At 58.4% G+C, this 16772-nt stretch overlaps 1 protein-coding gene across 4 annotated transcripts; it reads left to right on the forward strand.

Moving 5' to 3' along the window:
- Positions 1-41: 41 nt before the first annotated feature.
- Positions 42-9361, forward strand: LTO1 (LTO1 maturation factor of ABCE1). Of its 4 annotated transcripts, none has more exons than XM_024748889.1 (6): positions 42-164; positions 1538-1643; positions 2728-2798; positions 5949-6066; positions 6350-6462; positions 8003-9361. In XM_024748889.1, exons 1-5 carry the CDS (start codon positions 115-117, stop codon positions 6416-6418), a joined length of 414 nt encoding a protein of 137 aa, XP_024604657.1. In that variant the 5' UTR covers positions 42-114; the 3' UTR covers positions 6419-6462; positions 8003-9361. The 4 variants fall into 4 exon arrangements, with proteins under 4 accessions (XP_024604657.1, XP_024604655.1, XP_024604656.1 ...); XM_024748887.1 differs by having other exon boundaries at positions 6350-6458; positions 7372-9361; XM_024748888.1 differs by having other exon boundaries at positions 6350-6458.
- The last annotated feature ends 7411 nt before the right edge of the window (positions 9362-16772 follow it).

A 16772-nucleotide genomic window follows, 5' to 3' on the forward strand; every position in this document is an offset into this window, starting at 1 on the left:
GGCCTTCGCCTTCTCAGAAGCGGTGCGTCCGTGCCCGAGGCTCGTGAGTCTGCGGCCGCAGCGCTTGGCACCGGAGCTCGAGGGGCGGGGGTTGGGGGCGGGCCGGCTGCCGCCATGGCCGGGAGTCAGGACATGTTCGACGCCATCGTGATGGCGGATGATAGGTGGGTAGGGGGCTGGGCCGGGCCCCCACCCGAGCAGGTCTGCTCTCGGCCGCTGGGCTGCGGCGGCCACCCGGGCCCTGGGGGAACGCGCTGTGGCTCAGAAGGCGGCTGGCGCGGGAGGGCCCGAGATGCTTCTGCTTCTCCTTTGCTCATCGGCCTCTCGGGCGAGCGCCACGTGCCCAGCTGTTCCTCTAGATCCGCCTCCCCCGTCCGGGGCTGCCTCACGCATCTGCTCGGTCTGGTGACTGCCTCCCTCCAGGGACGCTCCTTCCTCGGGTGGGACGGACCTTTGCCATCTGGGCGCTGCCCCTTTTTCTTGTTCCTCAGTGGTAGGACATACGGCAGCATTCACGGACAGGCTCTTAAATGTGTCAGGCGTCCTCCTTTTCCCTCCTGAGCCCCCGGGGAGCGCCTAGGGCAGTGACGGGGGACCTGTTGGTTGCTTTGTGGCTGTCTTCCAGTGCCCTGCCCACTTGAGACATCAGTAGATGTCAGTTAAGAAAGAGAGTGAACAGTAAACAGTCGCTGACGTTTATTTGGAGTTTGCTGTGAATTGGACGCTGAGCTAAGCGTCGTATCCAGTTATTTATTTTAGTTCTACTTGTGAAGGGGATCCTATCCTTCACCCTGTCTTTCAGATGAGGAGGCCAGGTCACTCCCAGGGCCACACAGCCAGTAAGTGGGAGCTATCCCCTCGGCCTCACTGGGCGCTCCAGCACACCCCTTTCACTTCGGCGACCGCAGGTCATGCTGGTGCCAGTTACACTGCTGGGCCTTCAAAGTCAGAGCCTTTATTCTGCTGCAGGCGCCACGGTCACGGTACATTTTGTGATCATCTGATGGCGTTTCTCCTTGCTAGCCTCCTGAGATGTGATGGAAAGCCCGGTACATGTTGCAGGGTTTTGGGGTTTTTTTTGAAGCACTTGACCGAGCAGTCTAGCTTACAGACCCAGAACTGGGGCTCGATGACCTGGCTGCAGACGAATTACCGGGGAGATTTTGCAAAGCGGATTCCTGGGCCTTCCTCCAGACTTACTGAATACGAGGGGTGAGGCCCCTGAGTTGGTATCGTTGCCAATTTCCTGTGTGTCTCTGATATTCTGCCAGGTTTGGGAATCACCGATTTAGCCCACCTTCCTCTTTGTAGAAGAGGTAAATTGGGCTTCCAGAATTACAGCGACTTGCCAGGCGCAGAGGCTTGGGGCGGGTGGAGCTGAGATTGGAACTGACGTTTCCTGGCGTACATTTTGTTCTTTTCCTGCAGTACTAGGTCTTGTCTTGCTCGGTCTGGGTAATGTGGACGAGGAAAGTTTTTGCAGGAAGAATGCTTTTTCTCCTGTTTATTTGCTCACGCTTCCTCTTCTCTGTTGCAGGTTTCACGGGGAAGGTTATCAGGAAGGCTACGAGGAAGGAAGTAGTTTGGGTATGATTGAAGGAAGACGGTATGGCACGTTACATGGAGCTAAAATCGGATCTGAGGTAAGTGGGACCCCCCACTTAGAAAGGAATCCTTTTCTCTTACCGATGATCAGTGTGGTGGAGCCACCACTTCAGGCCTCTTCACGTGGCAGTAGGCTAGATAGAACGTTGATGGAGAAATCGTCTCAGAACAGAGCCCGCAGAGGGTGTTGCTGTGTGGAGATGATGGAGTCAGGTGGGCTGGAGAAAGAGAAGACAAGTCCCCCCTCACCTCAGTCGACGTCGAGTGTCACGGTGCTGCCCTGTGTCTTAAGGCAGCTGAATCCTCCCCCAGAGAGTGGGCACCCTGTGTCGTGTGAAAACATGCCATTTATATTTCTGTTGAAATTCCATAAAATCCCTGATTTCCCTTTTCTCCTGCCCTTCAACCTAGACTGGCCCTCACTTATGGGGATAACTGGCCCTAAACACTAACGTCTGAGGCCGCGAGGACTGTATTAGGTGTCTGTTGCTGCAGAGCCAGTCAGCACAAGACACGTGGGCTTAAGACAACCCGTGTTTATTGTCTCACACGGATTCTGAGGGTCTGCGGTCCAGGAGCCGCTGAGCCGGCTGGTTCCGGCCGGCTCGGGGTCTCTGGATGCTGGAGTTACGAGTCAGCCAGCCTGCAGTCAGCTTGCCAGGGTCTCACACGGATTCTGAGGGTCTGCGGTCCTCACCGCGTGGACCTCTCCACAGGGCTGCTGGAGTGTCCTCGAGACACAGTGCGGGTGACCCACGTCGGCAGGGCAGAGGTGACATTGTCTGTCAGTGCCTAGGTTCACTAGGTCACGTGCTGCCTCTTCCTGTGTGTTCTGCTCATCGAGGTCACCCCGATCCGGTCAGGGGACCGCACAGGGCAGGAATACCAGGGGGTGGGGAGGTGGGGTCCAGTGGGGCCACCTTGGAGGCTGGCCTGCCCCACTGGTGACTTGACCTCCAACTTCTGTAGCCTGGTGCCCAGTGGGTGCTTCCAGAACAGCAAGAGAAGAAGCACCGCTGCCCCCTGGGCCCCCGCCCCCTTTTTGTTTTGAGAGCTTGATGTTTAGATCAAGTAGAGCTGTTGGTTAGTCATTTCACTCTTGAATGTTTCGTAAATTCACAGATCGGGTGCTACCAGGGTTTTGCTTTTGCCTGGAGATGTCTCCTGCACGGCTGCACCACTGAGAAAGACAGGTAAAGCTGAGCCTTCTTTCTTCTTCGGTGTCTGGACGGGAAGTTCCGGTTTCATAGCTCACTCCGACCCTGGGCAGTTAGTCTCCTCACCTGTAAAATGGAGAAATAACCAGGCCGAACCTGAAATGTTGTCATGAGGTTTACAGGAAATAGTAACTAGAAAGCGCCGGGCGCATTTCTGGTGTTGGGTGAACATCCCTTGTTATTACTTCCCAAGGGTCCTCGGATCCCCCTGCCTTTTCCCTGGAGACCTTAGGGTGCTAAGTGGCTTTTAGTTACCCTGCCAGTCAAACCACGATGAAAATGACATTATCTTCTCATTCGTCTTTCCTCTGAGCTTGTAACAAACAGAGCAGAACAGTCTTGGTATGATCGGGGCTCAGAAAAGGTGAGTCCCTTGTCACTGGGTTTTTTAATGTAGCCGAAAGGTCTGCTAATGGGATGACCCATTTCATGTGTTTCACAGGTGTCAGGTACCTGGAAGCACTAAGTAACCATGAGCTGTTATTTGCAGTGTTTGTAGCCTTTTTATTTTTATTTATTTTTGGCTGCGTTGGGTCTTCGTTGCTGCGCGTGGGCTTTCTCTAGCTGCGGCGAGCGGGGGCTGCTCTTCGTTGCGGTGCGCGGGCTTCTCTTTGTGGTGGCCTCTCTTGTTGTGGAGCACGGGCCCCAGGTGCACAGGCTTCAGCAGTTGTGGCACACGGGCTCAGCAGTGTGGCTCGCAGGCTCCAGAGCGCAGGCTCAGCTGCTGCGGAACACGGGCTTAGTTGCTCCGCGGCCTGTGGGATCTTCCTGGACCGGGGCTCAAACCAGTGTCCCCTGCATTGGCAGGCGGATTTTCACCCACTGCGCCCCCAGGGAAGCCCGTCTGTAGCCTTTGGAGCGTGCACTTGCTGGTTGCTGCTTCCTGAAGCCCCAGGACGCTGTCCCCACCCCCGGTCTTCGCTCTTAAGCTGGAAATGCACCCTCATGTGAAAGGCCGTCCTGCCGCTCGTGGGAGCCGACACTGGGCTTCGGCGGCTGCTCTGCGTCATCTTGACGTCTGGCGGCTTTGCCTGGCCTGGGAGGGGTGCCAGGAGAGTGGATAACAGCAGGGAAGCTGGCATTCCCCCGTGCATGTGACCTGTCATCTTATTTGGAATATTTGAATTTCTAGAACTTGGGCCACAGCCATATTGAAATGTCAGAGCAGGGATGCTCAAGACAGTCTGGGTGATTGTGGGGTCGCCTGCGCTCTGACCTGTGCCGTCACTGAGCACGTGGGAGTTGACCGGATTCGTCCATCCGCCGAGGGCCATCTTGGGGAGATTTTCCTCTGAAGATTCAGTGGGAGTGGGCGGGTAGCTGGCGGTCAGGTTGGGACAGTGGTTGGCAGCCCCAGGCGCCACTGGGCAGCTGTCGGAGTGGAGCGTGGCTCCCCACTCCCGGTCCACGAAGGCGGGGTGGGGCGCACGGATTTGGAATGCTCCAACAGCCTCCCCTTCTCCCCGCACCGGGATCTGTGGCTCACTGGGTGTGAAGGGTCTCGCACCTGGGGGCTGCTAATCTGCACCCCAGGGCAGGGGTTCCCTCCCCTCCTAAAGCTGCGCCTCCGGTCTGTCCATCAGAGGGCCCGTGGCTGCCGCCCTCCCCACCCCACCAGCAGAGCCCAGGGAGCCCTTTGAAACACAGCCTAAAACCCTTTATCTTAGAGCAATGGTTTTTGGATTTTCTAAGTCTACAGTTTTCTTAAAAATGGTAGAAGGCGGGCAGAGGATCTGCTTCTTTATGTTTCAATAAGGATGTTAAAAGAGAAACACTGCCATGTGTGTTATCATTCAGTGAGCTAAGGGAATTGTAACACCAGAGAAGCTGTGTGGAGAGCTGTGTCTCAGCCTGAAGGATGGCGACCTTTCCATCAGGTGACCGTAGCTTTCTGACCCACCCTGAGACGCTTCTCTGCCCCTTCCGCAGTCGGGTGAAGGCTTTTTCCCTTACACCAGCCGTGAGAGCGGGTCACACCCTCCTGACATGCACTGGCTTTGACCCTGCGACGGGCTGGGTGTGTCTGGAGTAGCTTCACTGACCGGGGAGGGCAGGAATGACCCGTCGCTGCTTGCAGAGCTGGGAGTGGGTGGTAGTCATTGTTTCGTGGCAGGTTCAGCCGTTTCCCGCGTGTTGGCATCTGCCTTGCAACTCCCTGGAAACCAAGTGCTTTGTTGCGTTACTTAACTCGCTCTGACCTTTTGCAGTTCTGTGTTTTCTCCAAGAGGTGGCCATCATAGTTCTTCTAAACTGGTTTAAAAGCCGCAGATGTGAGCAGGCCCTGGTCACTCTGAATGGCCGTTACTTCATCCTAAGGATGAGTCCTTCAGGATTCCCAGGGATCAGATATCCGGCACGCTCCTGACAGCCTGGGGGTCAGATGTGGTGAGGGGAAGGGGGCTCGGCAGAGGGCACCCACCCGCCCAGGTGAAGCGAGGAGACTGACGTTTATCGAGCCCCTACTCTGTAGCACGTTCTGGGCTTTATCCTCCTGAGAGCCTGGGAGGTGGCCGTTAAGGCCCCATTTTACAGATGAGGACGCTGAGGCTCAGAGATGTGAAACACTCTGTGAGTGAGAGATGTGAGTGCCTCGGGGCGGTTGCACTCCAGGCCGCCCACCAGCTGAGCTCCTCATCTTCCTGGGAAAGGGAGCCGAACTCAAACACCAGCCACTGGTTTCTGCCCTATGGATGGAGGGGGCTTGCCGGTTTACCTGCTGTTAAACTCCCAGAGGCCGTGAGCGTGAAGATTGCAGATCCTGGGAAATCCCCAAGTCCGGAGCAGGCAGGGCTGTGCCCGGCACTCTTTCCCGTCTGCTTCTGTCTGCTCTGGGGTCAGACCTGGGGACCGGCGGTTGGCGTGCTTGTCGGTGTTGCCTTGGCCGCTGGGTCCGGATGGAGCCGTCCCTGTAAGGTCAGTTCGCTCTAGATGTCCAGATGCGGGTGTGGGCGGGCTCACATTGCCAGGTGAGTAAAGGTTGTTTCGTGTGATGACAAAGGTAGTCACCAGCGCCTGAGGCCAGGCGTGCTCAGCACCACCGCTTTAAAGCCGTCGAGCGGCATCTGTGACGTAAGCTGCGCCTGTTGTGCGCAAAGGACCAAAAGTCTTTATTTCTGTGTTTTACAGCAAAAAGATGAAGGTCTTAGAATCGTTGCTTGGAATGATTCAGAAATTCCCTTATGATGACCCTACTTATGATAAACTTCATGAAGACTTAGACAGAATTAGAGGGAAATTTAAGCAGGTTTGTGTCCTGTGTGTTTCTTTTTGATCAGGGTGCCTTTCTCAGATGTAGCTGGGGCAGCCCTGGGGGCTCATTTCACGAATGGTTCTGGGGCCACCGGTAACATACAAATGGTCAGTAAAGCAAATCCTTGTGTGTGTCGATGTAAGGAAACCGAGGACCATGTAGGGAACAGGTGTGAGAACTTCTTGAAGGGAGGTGACCTAGGCAAGTAGAGCTGCAGCTAGAGAGAGACTTCTGCTCTAATTTAAAAAAACATTTTCTTTCTTTTGTGTTTTTTCAGCTTTGTTCAGTACTAAACGTCCAGCCCGACTTTAAAATCAGTGCAGAAGGTTCCGGACTTTCATTTTGAGGATGACAGACGCACAAAGACGAAACATCAGGGAACAGATGTTCGTATGTTAAGTGTTTAAAAATGTGATTAAAGGCAAAACAATGATGGGGGATTCATTGTTTTGCAGGGAGGGTTCCAGCTTGGCCGCTGAAAGGGCTTCCTTCCCCCGAGGTCTGCCGGGTGGCCTCCGTGTCCCCCGCGGGGCCCCTCCACACAGGCCCGTCCTTTGTTGGGCCCTGTCTGCTCTGCAGCGTGAACGCGGCCCTGGCAGAGCCCTCACCGGGCTGCTCTTCTCTGGTCCAGCCAGGGTCCAGGCCCCTGGCTCACGGGTTCTCGTCACCTGGCAGGCCTGGCTGGATCTAGACTCGAGTTGGCTCTGGATAGGATAAACCTCCCCTTCACTCCCCGGGCTTTTTGGTCAGCGCTCAGAGGGACAGTTTTTTAAAAAATGAGAGCCACAGGGTTGACACGAAGCAGGTTAATGGGAAGGAGTGATGGGTACTGGACATTTATTGACCCTTGAGATGTGCCAGTGCTGTGACCTGCTTCTCATGTTTTATTTAGTCCCTTCAGGAGCCCATGAGGTAGGTGTTATTCCCATTTTATAGACTAGGAAACAGGCCCAAGAGACTGCCTAGTCCAAGGGCAGTGGGCGGCAGAGCTGGGACTTCAGCCCTGTCTCCTGGTGCCCGCTCTGGAATGCACGGTCGCACCCACAGTCTCGGGGGTCCCTGCCCGCAGGTCCCCGCTGTGCCCCGTGGAGCCCTGGGGCTTCTCATGTGGCCATGGACGTGGGCGTCTGGCTGAGAGGAGCAGAGGCCAGCCCTGTCCCCAGGAAGCTGGGACGTGCTCTTCCTGTGTCCCCGGGTGGGTGGGGCTCTGCAGCCTCAAAAATGGTCAAGGGGAGGAGACTTTAAGGCCACCGTTCTGTGTGCAGAAACTTTGGAGCCTTACTGCAGCCTTCCTTCTAGTGTGAGTTCTTCTGTCTTCTGCCCGGACTTAAAAGGCATCATCTGTATGGATGCACGGCCTCAGGTGCTCCTTCGTCACAGACACCAGCAGCGCTTATCTCGGGCTGGTGGGATGGAGGGGCTTTTGTTGTCGTTTTTCTGGGTGGATTTTTTTTTTTTTGCGGTACACGGGCCTCTCACTGCTGCGGCCTCTCCCGTCACGGAGCACAGGCCCCGGACACGCAGGCTCAGCGGCCATGGCTCACGGGCCCAGCCGCTCCGCGGCATATGGGATCCTCCCGGACCGGGGCACGAACCCGTGTGCCCTGCATCGGCAGGCGGACTCTCAACCACTGCGCCACCAGGGAAGCCCTGGGACCATTTCTGATGCGACATCTAGCGGATTCATTCCTTTCTCCGTGATATCTGGGGTTGAGGTACCAGGGTCGCACCGAACAGCCTTCTGTTGTGTTTGTGTCTGTGTGTTTCATTAACACGCATGGAGGCAGCTACCACGACAGGACGGCGCCCCGTGATGTTCAGGAAAGGGTCGGGTCCTGCTGCCCCTGGCCAGCCACCGTGTGCGTTTATCACTGACCTCTCCTGCCCCAAACCTCACTCACCCCGACCCCTTCCGTCTCTCTCCGCTCAGCCTCTCCCATGCCAGGTGTCAGCCAGAGCAGCCGGCAGCCACTTCCTTTCCCCCATCCCGCGGGGCTGAGCTGCCTCATCCATCATCTTCAGGGCCCCTGGACACCGGACTTGACCTGTGCCAGCCTGGCTCCTTCTTGGAGGATGAGACCCAGTTTCCAGGACCCCTTGGTCACCCAAGACAGGTGTTGCTGGATTACAGTACAGACAGAGCCCCTGTTCGCGTCACAACCACTCTGTTCCTGTGATGCCACCTCCAGCGATGGGGTCCGGGGAGCTTGCTCTTCTGGCTGATGAGACGGTGGAGGACACCCGAGGGCTTCTGGGAAAGGTCACATCACTCTTGAGAGAGATGGTATCTCTTTTGGAAGTTGTCCTGTGGGGATGCGACACCTGGAATTATGACAGGCAGCTTGCAAGCAGCTATGGATGAAGTCAGACCTGGGCATGGCAGAGCCCAGCCAGAGAGGACCCAGCCCGAGGACATTGCTGAGCAGCTGTGCTGACTGACCCCCGAGAGGCTCTCTGCTTGCCAACCTCGGTTATAGGAGCTGATGAATGCCCTAGTTCAAGGCCACTTCGGTAGGGCTTCCATTGTTTGCAGGCAAAGGTATCCTGCTTGCCCTCTCCCCCAGCCCAGCCCATCCCATCCCTTCCTGTCCACCTACACCTGGTTCTGTTGGATATTAACCCTTGTTGGACCTCCCCCTTTCCAGGGGCTCGTAGATTTCCCACTGCTCTGGCCTGCTTGCTCTTCCCTGTCGGAAACTCCCAGCATGTTTTGTGCCACATTATCAGTCAGCCGGGGCTGCCATAGCGAATGCTGCACGGTGGGTGCCTTAAACAGCAGGCATTCACTGTCTCCCAGTCCTGGAGGCTGGAATCTGAGATCCCGGTGTGGGCAGGGCCGGTTCCCCCTGAGGCCTCTCCTTGGTGTGTAGACGGCTATCTTCTCCCTGTGTCCTCACACAGTCGTCCCTGTGTGTGTGGGTGTTGCTTTAAGGACTCCAGCCCCGTTGGACTGGGGCCCACCTTGATGACCTCCTTAAAGGCCCCATCTCCAAATATAGTCACATTCTAGGTTCTGAGGGGCAAGACTCCAACATGAATTTTTGTGGGGACATAATTCAGCCATAGGGTGAGTACAGGGTGGCCTGTAATAGCCACCCTGTCTGGCTGCCTGGACAGACTTAACTTGGGAGAGAAGAAGACCATTTCACTTAAAAGTTGAAGTTACTTTGGGGCTTCCCTCGTGGCGCAGTGGTTAAGAATCCGCCTGCCAATGCAGGGGACACGGGTTCCAGCCGTGGTCCGGGAAGACCTCACATGCCGCGGAGCAACGAAGCCATGCGCCACAACTACTGAGCCCACGCACCTAGAGCCTGCGAGCCACGATTACTGAAGCCCACGCACCTAGAGCCCGTGCTCCGCGACAAGAGAAGCCACCGCAAAGAGAAGCCCGCGCATCGCAACGAAGACCCAACGCAGCCCAAAATAAATAGGTAAATAAATTTTATTTTAAAAAAAAAGTTGAGGTTACTTCATTTTATTTTTTAGAACATCAGTAATTGGGAGTAAGGCTGATCATTCCGCCTGAACTCACCACGTTGGAACTCTACTCTCAGAGGCACCGTGGTGGGTGGTGGGAAACACACCCACAGGCCAGAACCCAGCCCCAGACGCTTGCTTTTACTTCACGTTCAGCTTGTTGTTTTTCTCTACCCAGTGGTGAGAAAAGAATGAAGTGATTTGGAGGAAGGGATAAGAAGTCTTATTTACCGAGTGGCTGCTCGTGGCCGCCTTGACCTTCCTTGGGTCACTGAAGTGTCCGCAAAGCCCATGAGGTGGGGTCGCTGCCTGCCCCCCTCACCCCGGCAGATGGGGGCCTGGGGCTCCCAGCTGAGCTGAGCGATGTGCCAGCAGTCGCAGTAAGTGGCTGACCTCAGGCCTAAGCACAGCGGGGTCAGGGGGTTTGCTTAAGTTACTCTTAGCCAGACGGAGTCTCACTTACCTGATAATTCACAGCCTGTCTGTGTGACCAGTCTTGCACCCAGCTGATCGCGGCAGAGACAGTCGGCTTTATGGGAAGGGACCCGTGCTGGCTGCCGTAGGGGAGGCATGGACCGCGTGGGCCATCAGCTGCCCTGGACCCTCTGAGCACGGCTCACTGAGGGATGGATGGGGAGCCTGGAGGCGGGGTTGGGGGGCGTTCAGCTCTGCCGGGGGGATGAGGGAGTGGGAAGGTGGGCAGGAAGCCTTCTTGGAGGAGGTGACCTTGGCATGACTCGCTTTGTGAGCTCTCATTTGAGCTCAGCACCGTGGAGAACGTCTCTTCCACCCTACCTGAAGACACCATGTAATTTGGAGAGATCAAAACCTGTAAGTAACTGGTGAGGTCGTCCCAACTCCACAGTTATTCCATTCCTTGGTGAGTGAAGTGAGGAACCGGTCTGCGGCCCAGGAAGCGTGTCCCCAAGCGAGTATGATCCATCAGAGAAAAGCGGGCACTGCGTTCAGTTCTCACAGGACACGAGAGTTGTGCAGGTGCTGGGCCAGGCCCCCAGAGGGACGGGCCTATCCAAGCCACCAGGACTTAGGGGCTCACTTCAGTGTCCCAAGAAGGACGGTCGCTCCTTGCCTGTGAACTTCTCCATATCTCTGATGGCTGATTAAACTCCTCACCTGACATTGAGGCCCTTGCTGGTGTGTCCCTTGGGGGCCCCTGTGGAGACAGCGCTTCGGCCCCACCTCCCTGGTGCCCTTTACCAGATCAGCTGGGCCTTGGGTCCCTAGGGTTGGAGCGATACCCGAATATGATCCTGTTTCTACCCACTCAGGAGTGTGATGGGCCAGGGGACCCCATGCCCCAAGTAAACGGCCATGGAACTGAAGACTTAGTGGCGGGCTGTCTCCATCCTTTCAGCAAGGATTTATTGAACTTCCATTATTTTTGGTGGGTATGTGCCCCTGAAATCCCAGGGTGCTCCACGAGCAGGTTCCCTAGCTCTGAGAGCTCAGACACATCTGTTGAGTTGAACCATATCCCCTAAAAGATGTGACAAAGTCCCAGCCCCTGGTACCTGGGAATGTGACCTTTGGAAATAGGGTTTTTGCAGCTGAGACTCAAGTGTACGTTATGATGGGTTGTACTAGAGTAGGGGGCCCTACATCTCACGTGACCATGTCCTTGAAGAGGAGAATGCCATGTAAAGAGAGACATAGAGGAGAGACAGCCGTGCAAGAGCAGAGGCTGAGAACGGAGTGAGGCGTCTGTAAGCCAAGGGACGCTGGGCGTTTCCAGCAGCCATGAGACCTGGGGCAGGGAGCACGGCCCCGGCCTCCAGGACGGTGAGAGAATAAATTTCTGTTGATGTGGCCACCCACTCTGTGATGGCTTGTTATAGCAGCCCCAGGACACTGATAACGACGTCTGGGCTGTCGTTTGGCCGTCTGCTGAGTGAAGAGGCAGGACGCGGTGATGTCCAGACCCTTCTTCCTGGCCTGACGTGTGGTGAGCTTCCTTCTTAAGGTATTTGCCTCAGCTCCCTACTCTCAGCTGCTCTGAGGGGCAGGTGGTACCTACACCCCAGAAAGACGCTGTTATCTCAAGGCACAGGAGCCCCCTGGCTCCCTCCCCCGAGAGGCTGCTGCCTTTGGGGGGCCCCGCTGGCTCTGTACAGGGGCCGAGACAGGGTCTGCCAGTGAAGGCTGCCTCGAAGCTCTCCCCTGGTCTCAGCCCCTGTTGTTTATATCAGTAATACATGTTACATCTAGAAAAGGTAGAAAACACACATACAGTGTGATAGTTAAGCTTTGAAAATGCTAGGAAACTCATATCAAATGGACTCAAACAGTAAGGGGCAGTGATGGGCAGCTCCAGCAGCTAGTCTGGAGACCTGGTCCCCCTCTTGCTCTCCCGCACGACCGGCTTCACACTCGGGATCCATCCTGTGGCCGCAGCACCACGGACGCCCCTATCAGGGCAGAAGGGCTGTGCCAGCCCCCAGGAGTCCTAAGGAACAGAGTGGAGTGCTCTCTTTTCCAGAAGCTCCAGAAAATGTCTCCCTGAGTCTCGTTGGCTGTTAGATTTCACATCCGCCCTTGAACCTGCCACTGGTCCGGGGGGGCAGATGTGCTGTTGGCTTTGAGCCCATTGGCGCCTGTCCTGGAGCTGGGCATGGGGTCAGTCCCACCTGAGCCACAGAGCTGAGAACGGTGGTTCCCACCGAGTAAAATCTGGGTGCTGTCAACACAAGGTGGGGGGCTCAGTGTGGGCACAAAGACCAAGAACTGCTAGAGGAGGGAAATAAGGATGGCCTCGACCATCCCCCGGGGACGAGCGGGGCCTCCTTGCACACCTGGACGATGCACGGGATGGTGGTGGTCACACTGACAGCGTGGTGACGTTTACTGAGTGGTGCCCGTGCACCGGGCACTGTGCTCAGTGCTTCATGGACGTCGAGCCGTTGGTCCTCGCGTCACCCCAGGAGGCGGTCAGTGAACAGATCGACTGAGCCCCGCTTCCGTGCTGGGTGTGTCACAGATGGTAGGGTCCCCTATCGGAGCCGCCCTTCTTATAGACGTGACTATCCCCATTTTATGCGTGAGAAAGTTGAGGCCCAGAAGGCGAAGCCGCACAGCCTGAAAGTTGCAGAGCTCAGATCCAGCTCCTGGGTCTTTTCCTCTAAAACGTGCTCACGTGTGAGAGTGTTTTTCAAACGACGACTGGCCACGTCAGATGACACTGCCAGCACGCCTGGCCGCCCTTCTCCAGGCCGGCTGACCAAGACACTGCCCTGGCCGCAGGGGCCGCTGACTTCAAGTCTTGGACGTGGGTGGACCTGACCTCGACCCCTGGGCCTCCTGGCAAAGCAGGGCCGCCCCGAGTGCACGCACTGACTGTCGGGTGAAAAATACTCAAATGAAGACTTCGTGCGTTTTCTTCGAGCCCATTTTTGAAGACCTCGTTCTCGGCAAGGCAGCCAAGCTGACTGCCGGGGGCCCAGGCCCCAGAGACACAAACTCGGCCACTGGCCTGGCTCGGTCAGCTCCCCGCCATGTGATCCTGGCTCAGTTACGTCACCTCTCCGGGCCCCGGTTTGCTCGTCCCCAGCAGGAGTCGGCTCACTCCCACCCTCAGCCCAGATCCCGCCTGGCTGTGCTCGTTGCCGTACTGTCCTCCGCGGCTGCCTGTTTCGTGCAGTGGAGTAGAGGAGCTGGATGGAGACCATGGCCAGCAAAGCCCCAAACACTCCCTATCTGACCCTTTGTGGAGAAGCCTGCCCACCCTTGACCTGGAAGATGGGAATACTTGTACCTGCGAGAGGAACGTGGGCTCCACAGGGCCCCCTCGCCAGTGTGTCCCCTGCCTGTCACCAACCCCTGGGGGCTGTTTCAAGATTTAGGGAGAGGACTTCCCCGGCCGTCCAGTGGTTAAGACTCTGCACTCCCAGTGCAGGGGGCGCGGGTTCGATCCCTGGTCAGGGAACTAAGATTCTGTATGCCCTGCGGCACGGCCGTAAAAACAAAACAAAACAAAGCAAAAACAACAAAAAGATGTAGGGAGAAATGGTGTGTTTGGCCCTTAGCACAATGCCCGGCCCCCAGCACGTGCTGAGTGACCTTAAGCTACTGTCCTCCTGCGATGGGACCAGGGAAGGAACACTGCCCGGCGTGCTCGGCGGGCTTGGGGTCCAGAATGTGGGTAGACCCTCCAGCTAGTCGGGTCTGCTCTAGAGGGACCGCCCTGGGGAGGCTGTCTCGCTGCTAGTTGAAACTTGAAAGGATTAACAGACGCTGCCGTCTCTGATAGGCTCTGGGCCGATGGCAGCCCTTGAGCCAAGACCTTCCCCATCCTCCTGTGTGCCCTGTGAGTGGCGGTGACAATGCCCCCGGATGTGGGCCTCCAGCCCTCGTCCCTGGCGCTGCCCGCCCACCGGCCGTGGCTATTGTCTGCTGGGCCGAGGTGTGGCTCAGGGCAGGGGCCGGCGGGCAGGGGGACTGTGGGAACGGATTAGAGGCCAGGGGCTTGCGTCCCCTCTGCATAAACTCCTGATCAAAGACATTCCTGGGCTGACAGAGCCCTGTGCACGGCGGAGGCCAGCCCAGCGTGCGGGACACACGCCCCATGCAGCCGCCCCCCGGAGTTGGGACTGGCCTCGTGGTGGGACAGCCGAGCCCTGCTGCTGCCGGGCTTCCAGGACGGACGGGCTCAGAGGGAAGGTGGGGAGCCTGGCGCCCAGGGTCCCAGCAGTACCCACCTCTGCAAACACGCCTGCCCTGGGGCCCCTCGAATCTGGGGCCCTGGCAGGGAACTGACTCGCCTTAGTGCCCAGGCTGTGTCCCGGGGCTTATCGGGCCTCGTCAGGGCGATGAGGTGCTCCCGGCCCCTGGGGAGCCCCCAGCCCCCGAGTCCCCACCGCACCCGGGTCAGGCAGGGCCCAGCCCTCGGCAGCTCACAAAGCCCGCAGCCCGCACGCGGCCCTACTTCTCAGCACCCGCAGCGTGCAGGCGGGGCGCAGGGCGTGGGCAGAGAAGGACCAGCCGGACAGCTGTCCCCCAGGGCTCACAGCCCGGAGGGGAAACACCACGTGTAATGGCTCCTGGACCACCAGAGCCACCTGGCTGGGGCAGGGTGGAGAACACCGCAGAGTCTTACGTGAGCCTGGGGGAGAGCGGGGAGGGGGGTGCACTCCAGCACAAAACTGGAGGCCGGAAGTAGTCTGGCGTGTCCTGCAGTCCCCTGGGCAGAAACTTCGGGGAATGAGGAGTCTGAGGCTGGGGGAGACGGGCGGTGAGGCTGGGGGGAGATGGGGGGTGAGGCTGGTGAGATGGGCCAGGTCCCAGGACCCCGGATGGAGCCGGAAGGAGCTAGCAGCCCCAGGGGGTTCTGGCAGAGGGTGGTGGGCCCGCCTGGGGCAGGGAGACTGGCTGGGAGGCAGGGAGGCCCCAAGTGAGTGGCCGTGGGCCTGAGTGAGAGCAGGCGTTCGGGCTTCCGGGAGGGGGCAGCGGAGTGGACACCGGAAGGCTTTGTCTCCAAAGGCCAGTTTTTGTTTTCCTGATACGCACAGGGCAGCCAGACCCCCATGGGGGGGGTCGCCATGAGGGGATGCCCGAGCTGACGTGGGCGGTTGGAGAGGTCTGGGCCCGTGGCGTAACTGAGAGAAGCCTGCTGCCCCTCCTCCGGGGGCCTCACGGCCGGGGAGACGGCCCTGGGGGTCTCCGGGACCCTCCTCACCCGGCCCAAACCCTCTGTGTACTTTGGGTCCCATCTGCACCCCTGCCCCTGCCTCCCCCCGCCTCCCCGTGCCTCACAGGCCACCTCCCCGTCATGCCCTCTTCCTTTCCACTGTCCGACCTGTCAGCCTACAAACAGATTTTCCACCTGCAACATTAGAAACCATCAAACAGCCCCGCAGGTCTGGTGTCCTGTGCGTCCAGCTGCCTGTGGAGTGCAGGCTGCCCCCCGGCTTCCTCTGCCCGGATTCTCGCTGGAACGTAATGCAATCAGAGTGTTGGCCCTGCTCCTCAAGATCCCCCGAGGCCCTCGTGGCGTCGGAGCCTCGCTTGGGCCCCTCTGTACGCCCATGGTCGTCGATGTCATTGGGCCCTGGTGCTGACACAGACTAGCAGGTCCCCGGGACTGAGCCACCGCGGTGGTGCACAGCAGGCCCTGGGCTTCAGGGTACCTCCCGAGGCTCTGACCGTCGCTCGGTCCCCTTTCAGAGCACCCTGTAGGCCCCGGGGGTAGGGGCCTTGCCTCACGTCCCCACCCAGCCGGCGAGGGACTGGGGCAGGGAGGCAGCAGTTGCGGTGCCTGCACACCCCACCTCCTCCCAGAAGCTCCAGGCCCCACCGACCCCGCGGGCACCCCCTGGGCAGGCTGGCACACGGCAGGCGCTTCGTTAGGGCTGCGGTGAACTGACCTGGTAAGTAGTGCCATCCTTGGCGCGTGACCCAGGCCTCCTCCTGGCCCTGGAGCGCTCGCTGAACGCTCAGCTGGGGGGTGAGGGCACCTTGGAGAGCTCCCGGCTCTGGGAAGAGGCCCCGGCCCCGCAGAGCTGGGACCAAGATTCATTTCCCACCTCCACCGGCTTTGGGAATGCGGCCAGTTCGCAGGCATCTGGAGCCCAAAGGTGGACGTCACAGGTGTCCACCAGGCCTCCCAGGTCACCGGGTCCGTGTGAAAGGCCACTGGACCGCTCCCCGGACACTGGCGTTGTTCCTCCCTGCCCCGAGCTCAGGGCACCTTGGGGCCATGATTCACCCAGAGCAAACAGCACTTCGTGCCAGAAGAGGGTTAGCGCATTCATTTACTTTCCTATCTGCAAATAACCTGGGAGGGTGAACTGGCCAGACGTGGGCTGGGAGGCGGCTGATCAACGGGGCTCACGTCACCGGGGCCAGAGCCGTAGTCTGAGGTGGTCGGGGCCGCCTGCAAGCCCGTCCTCAAACTCTGGGGGGGGTGTGTCCACGCGGCCCTCTCCCACTACTGATCTCTGGTCTGGATTTCCTCCCGGCTGGGAGGGCATCACACCCTCTGCATCACCAGGGGACCGCTGGCCATGTCTGGAGGCATTTTTGTTGTCACGACCGGGGTCGGTCCTGTCATCTAGCAGGTGGAGGCCGGGGATGCAGCCCAACAGCCCACGGTGCCCAGGGCAGTCCCCCATGACAGAGGATGGCCTGGCCCCGGTGTCCGCAGGGCCGAGGCGGGCCCCCTACCCGCCTGCCACCCCCATCCAAGGAACTTGGGGCGCATGGCCCTGGCT

This window comes from Neophocaena asiaeorientalis, unplaced genomic scaffold, assembly GCF_003031525.2.
Source record: "Neophocaena asiaeorientalis asiaeorientalis breed wild unplaced genomic scaffold, Neophocaena_asiaeorientalis_V1.1 scaffold43, whole genome shotgun sequence".
Classification (NCBI taxonomy): domain Eukaryota; kingdom Metazoa; phylum Chordata; class Mammalia; order Artiodactyla; family Phocoenidae; genus Neophocaena; species Neophocaena asiaeorientalis.